Below are 6,212 nucleotides of genomic sequence, written 5' to 3'. Positions count from 1 at the left end.
GGGTGCGCATAGGTTTCAACCAGTTATTCTCGCCACCAGTTGTTCTATCACACCGGTGTTTTGACGATATGTGCTTCCTCGTCAGATTTTCCTACTGTAGCATGGCTAAACATCTATGTCTAACGGTCGGTGCTACCCGTCAAAAACTGCTACCGTCATGTTTACAAACCGAAAACTATAGCGGTTCGTGTTATTGTTAAATATCATCGGATACTGAAGTGGAAGCTTAGGAGTTATGCTTAGCATAGCATNTGAAAAACATTACAACTTGCATACAAAAACTTACGAAAGCACAAAAAAAATACTTCAAAAACACTCCACAGAAATAAATTTCACTTGTCTGAATTTTTTATGTACAGATATGCATCTTTTAATAATTTAAAATAAAATAAGAAAAATCTAGTTATTTCCATGCAGTGTCCAGAAAGAGGTGTTGTTTAGCTTGTAGGGCACCACAACTGCTTCCACTCACCTCCATCATCATCATCATATGAAATAACTTTTTGTCACAACAAAAAATAGTGGCTGGTAAAATATTTGAGTGGCTGGTAAAAAAAATAATAATTTCCACCCCTGCTCTGAACACTACCAGATCATAAGAGATGGTAAATGGCTTGCACTTATATAGCGCTTTATCTAGTCCAAGGACCCCAAAGCGCTTTACACTACAATCATTCACCCATTCATCCACACATTCATACACTGATGGTGGTAAGCTACATTGTAGCCACAGCTGCCTTGGGGCGGGCTGACAGAAGTGATTACACAAGATATCACAATACTGCAGGAGATTAATGCTTTTAAGGTTGATCAAAACAGGTATAATTTCATGTAAGTAGATTTTAGGAATGATTACTTTCTGAGATGTTCACTAAAAATTGGACAGTGGTTCAACACATCTTTTGCTAATAGGCAGACGGTGTTGACTGTAACAGTTAATGTCGAAGTTTAAGAGAAAATGTAATGATTGAAGTATGCATTAGGCAAGACTCTTAACAAAAACTAGGCCAAAGTTTAACAGAATATCTGTGAAACTAATAATTTATTTGTCCAATAATGTAAATTAGCTGTGGTGGCCATCTTAAATCAGTATGACTATAAAAGTTAACCAGTTGTAAATGTGCATTCAATGATTAGTTTTTAAGAATTTCATTAAGATTCAAATTGGTTCATGACATATTCTACAATGCACAGACAGGGTTGACACTAACAGTTAAAGACAAAGTTTTAGGGAAAAATGACGCACATGTCAAACTGAAAGTATATGTTGTGGATGATGATCAGCAACTTTCACATCCAGTTTTAACACAATATCTGTAAAATTGATTGAGTTTGTATGTAGATAATTATATTGTGAAACTTGTGAACTTGTAATTTTGATTTGAGCACCTGTAGGAAAAATGTGCACTTGTATTTAAAAATTTGACTTGCAAAACATTTCTACTTCCCACTACTACTTTTTGGGTTGCAGGGAGCTGATGCCCATCTCCAGCTATGACTGTGCGAGAGGTGGGGGACACCCTGGACAGGTCACAAGTCTATCAAAGAGCCACATAGAGATAAACACTTGCAAACCAGATTAACTCAAATATTTTCTGAATGTAAAGTCACAAAAAAGGTTACAAATGCACACAATTACATTTACATAAATATAATAATAGTTATAGACATATTTCATAAATTATTTAATTTTATTAGTGTTTATTCTTCAATTACAACTACAACCTACACTTCTAAAATCTGCCATTAGGTGTGCTCAACTTTCCTTCTAAACATTTACATAGAAAGCTAGCAGTGGGAAGCGGGGACTTCCGGTGGCACCATGTTGTAAGCAGTAGGGAGAAAGACTGCTCTGAAGGACACGACTACAATTAGCCTTAAAACAAGACAAAGTGATAAGATACAGGGAATATCTACTCCTAAACTGGCAGAGAACTTCCATGGAAAAAATGGTTAGGATAGGGAAATATATGGAAAAGAAAGGAGCAGGAGAAAAGAGTACCAGAGCAGCGAAAGTACAGAGCCAGGAGATGGAGCACTCAGAGCCGCATAAAGAGAACCGGGAAGCGGCCATACTTCGCAAACTACGGGGACTACGGAAAGAACACGCTGATGCGGTAGGAGACAACAAAAGAGCTTTGGTGAGGCTAGAAAAAAACATGAAAGAACTCATGGAAAGAATGACGTCCTTGGAGCAGAGAGTAGATCATATGGAGGAAAGAGTGGGGAAGATGGGATGGCGTAGTTGGAGCGGGCTGCGACATTCTTACTCCGGGAAACTACTAAGCTTGCAGAGAAATGTAATGATCTGGAGTAGAGGGTGAGACGCAACAACATACAAATACATGGTATTCCAGAAGGGATGGAAAAAAAGGATGTCATTAGTTTCATAACGCAATTTATTAAAACCAAGATTCAAATCACAGAAGGGTTGGATTTGTGTATCGAAAGTGCGCATCGCAAACCATAACGGTAAGGGAAGACAGAGACAGACCGGAATGACGGAAATGGACCTGAGGACTCGCTTACAGTGAGGATGACATTTAAAAAGATACCCTTAAAAGTCATCTAGATGTGAGTATGTGTAAATATGGATATAATTTAGAGAGGTCAATAGGAACAAAATAAAAGTAAAGGAGTAAGAACAAAACGTTAATAATTTCATAGTTCATTATATTAGAAGAAAAATATGTGTTTCTTAGAGAGCAGTCTCGAGGATATTTTGTGGAGGTTGAGTCTTTAAGACTTTAGACAACGATTAGGAAGTTGTTAATGCACAAAGTGCTTTTTCATTAGAGAGCAAGCCACAGCTCTCTGATGTTGGGACTCTTGGAAGATCCACGTTCATGTTCCTGGCATTGTTCAGAAGTTCTTGTTCTAATAAGCGTGCCTACATTATGTCTTTGTTTCTTTCTCTTCTTTTTCTTTCTTTTATTTTTCTTTGAGTTTATGGTGTGGATAACATATTCTGCTCTTCAAAAAGGTGCAGGGTCCAACATGACTTTAGACATAACTAATACATGAACAAACTAAATATAATATCCTACAATGTCCACGAATTAAACCACCCCAATAAACGAAAGAAGATTTTGAATCAATTAAAGAATTTACAATGATCGATAACTCTACTACAAGAGACACACCTAACGGAGATTGAACATAGAAAATTAAAAAGAGGGTGGGTAGGTCAGCCATTATATGCCTCATTTGGGAAAAGGAGGGGAGTAGCGATCATGATCAAGAAAGGGATAATGTTTGAAGTGGATAAAGAGGTTAAGGATAAAGAAGGAAGATATGTAATGATAGTAGGACGAATCGGTGATATGACAATTTCAGTAATAAATGTATACTTCCCAAATGAGGAGAAAGATACTTTCTTTAATCAAATAGTCAAATTCATAATCAATCACGGTTCACGATAATATTCTAGATAAATACCCTTCAGACAATGGATCACAGACAAAGAGATCTAGACTGATAAATAATGCTACTAAAGAACTCGGTCTCATTGATGCATGGAGAAATGCTAACTTCGAGAAAAGGGATTATACATTCTACTCACGTCCACACAAAAGCTATTCCCGAATAGATTACCTGTATATATATCTCAGCAACATATACATAAAGTAATAAAATGCAACATAGAAAGTATAACTACAAGTAATCACGCACCTGTGGTGTTAACATTAAACACAGATGCTGAAACAGCTTTCAGATATTGGGGAATGAATGTGTCAATCTTATCCCAGGAAACCATTGTAAATGAAATTAAAAAATCACTTAAGGATTATTTTGAAATAAATGATAATGGGGAAGTTTCACCAACAATACTATGGGAAGGAGGGAAAGCAGTGATAAGAGGGAAAATAATAGAAATTTCATCCAGACTCAAAAAGGCTAGAATGAAAGAACAAAGGGAACTGGAAAATAAAATCAAGGATTTGGAAAAGAAACAAACTGGGGGATAATAATATATCAGACGAGCTTAAAAGGGAAAAAGAAAAGCTAGAGATGGTGCTAACAGTTAAAGCAGAGGGATGACTGCGCTTTATAAATCAAAGATATTATAAATTGGAAAACTGAGCAAGCCGTCTGTTGGCATTTGAACTTAGAAATGTCATGTTGGGTGGAGATGACAGGGACGAAACCAGCGCGAAGACTCATTTTAAAAGAAACTAATTTATTTAACTAAGGAACAAACCAAAACAAAAGCTGACGGGGCAGCAAACAAATGGAAATATAAACTAAATCAAAACTAAGAAGCAGATGAACATAATAGGACGGAGCAAGAACGGAACCAGGAACAGGATGGAAACGTGCAACTACAACAAACAAACTAACAGCAACAAATATCAATGGACCAGCGGGGAATGGAGAGAAAAGACCGGGTTTTAAAGTACAGAGGATGATCATGGAAAGTGGACTCAGGTCTGAGAGTACAATCACAGGCAGGTGGAGATGGGCGTGGCAGGAGAACAGAAAGAGAGTAACTGGGGAGGAGAGAATTGAAAACACAAACATGAGAAAAACAAAAAGCAAATACAACCAAATAACAGAATAGAAACAAAAACCGAAGAACTAAAATAAAAATAAAACAAACAAAACCCAGAAAAAGCCAAATCACCACAAGAAAAGCCCAATCAAACAGATATGTTACTAAAATAAAACATCTCTCAAATATGCAGGTCAAAATACAACCCAGAGAAGTAGTTGAAGCATTTGCTGACTATTACAGAAAATCATCCTCTTTTCTTAAAGGAATCAATCTTCCTACTTTGTCAGAAGAGGAATCACGGGAAATGACACGACCTATAACTACGCAGGAAATTACGAGTCCTATTAAAAACCTTAAAAATAATAAATCCCCAGGGACAGACGGATTGCCAGGAGAGTTTTACAAAACATTTAAAGAAGAATTGATACCATTTTTAACCCTTGTGTGTCGCTACAAGACGGCACAGGGGTCCGGTCGACCCCTGCTGCCGCCGCCGCCGTCACCGCAACCTTTGTCCTCCGTCGGAAGGAGGGGTCGGATCGACCCCCCACCGTGTTCACGCGTGCGTCTTGTATCGCCACAAGACGGCACGGGGGTCCGGTTGACCCCCACCACCAACACCTTTGTCCTCCCTCGGAAGGAGGGGTCGATCCGACCCCTCGTGTGCGCGTCTTGTATCGCTACAAGACGGCACCGGGGTCCGGTTGACCCCCACCACCACCAACGCCTTTGTCATCCGTTGTCGGAAGGAAGGATGGATGGGGTCGATCAGACACCCCCCCCCCGCGCGCGTCTTATATCACAGCACGATTTTGTCCGTCTGAAAGAAGAAGAAGAAGGAGGAGGGGGGGTCGATTCGACCCCACTTTGTGTACCGAGGGACGGAGGGGGGCCCGACGGGGAGAGAAACCGTGGAGTCGGAAAACAACACATCGCGACGAGTGCGCCTCTCTGCCTTTGGTCTCGAGCAGCTCACCCGGCACGTCGCGTCTGTTGGCCCTGACCGTGCTTAACAGGGTGAGCCGCCTTCTCTTCCTTCTCTTCCTCTTCTTCATCCTCCTCCTCATCCTCACCGTCGTCCTCTCATCCTCCTCATCCTCCTCCTCGCCTTCATCCTCCTCCTCCTCGCCCTCGTCGTCGATGTTGTCGTCGTCGTCGCCACCGTTGCCTCCGTGCATCAGCGCGGCGGCCAGTTCGTACAAGGTGAAAAAGTTGTCGATCGTCACGTTGGTGCCCAGGCACAGACCGTCCGTCACGTCCATCACCACTCTGGTGGCCAGGTTCTTTTCGGGAGCACCGCCTTTGTCGCGTTTGCCCTCGTACATCTGCATCTTCCACACGTAGCTGGACTGGGCGTCGCAACACACCCACAACTTGAGTCCGTACTTGGCCGGTTTGCCTGGCATGTACTGTCGGAACAAGCAGCGACATTCTCGCCTCAAGAAGATGATGGTGGGGTTTTTTTGTGTGTGTGTGTGTGTGTGTGTGTGTGTGTAGGTGTGTGTGCGTGTGTGTGTGTGAAGAAAGAAGAAGAAGAAGACGGGCACAAAGAAAGGAAGAAAGAAAACAAAACAGAAACAAGTAAATAATAAATACAAAGAAGAAAAAACAGAGTGAGCCATTTTTGTTTCTCTTCTTTTTTTATTCTCTTCCCCCCCCAAAAGAAATAGGCTACATAGAAAGATAGAGCTATATAATAATAATAATAATAATAATA

At 40.5% G+C, this 6,212-nt stretch overlaps 1 protein-coding gene across 1 annotated transcript; it reads right to left on the bottom strand.

Moving 5' to 3' along the window:
- Positions 1–2,927: 2,927 nt before the first annotated feature.
- LOC112451269 lies at positions 2,928–5,953 on the bottom strand. Its single transcript, XM_037978494.1, has one exon. It carries the CDS (start codon positions 5,899–5,901, stop codon positions 5,290–5,292), a length of 612 nt encoding a protein of 203 aa, XP_037834422.1. The 5' UTR covers positions 5,902–5,953; the 3' UTR covers positions 2,928–5,289.
- Positions 5,954–6,212: the final 259 nt, after the last annotated feature.

Source organism: Kryptolebias marmoratus, linkage group LG1 (genome assembly GCF_001649575.2).
Source record: "Kryptolebias marmoratus isolate JLee-2015 linkage group LG1, ASM164957v2, whole genome shotgun sequence".
Classification (NCBI taxonomy): domain Eukaryota; kingdom Metazoa; phylum Chordata; class Actinopteri; order Cyprinodontiformes; family Rivulidae; genus Kryptolebias; species Kryptolebias marmoratus.
Note: the sequence above shows the minus strand (reverse complement) of the source record. Positions and strands in the feature narration are given on the sequence as shown.

What these genes read in the sequence shown, in the direction of transcription:
- LOC112451269 (XM_037978494.1), bottom strand. Translation starts at nt 5,901, where the DNA reads ATGCCAGGCAAACCGGCCAAGTACGGACTCAAGTTGTGGGTGTGTTGC.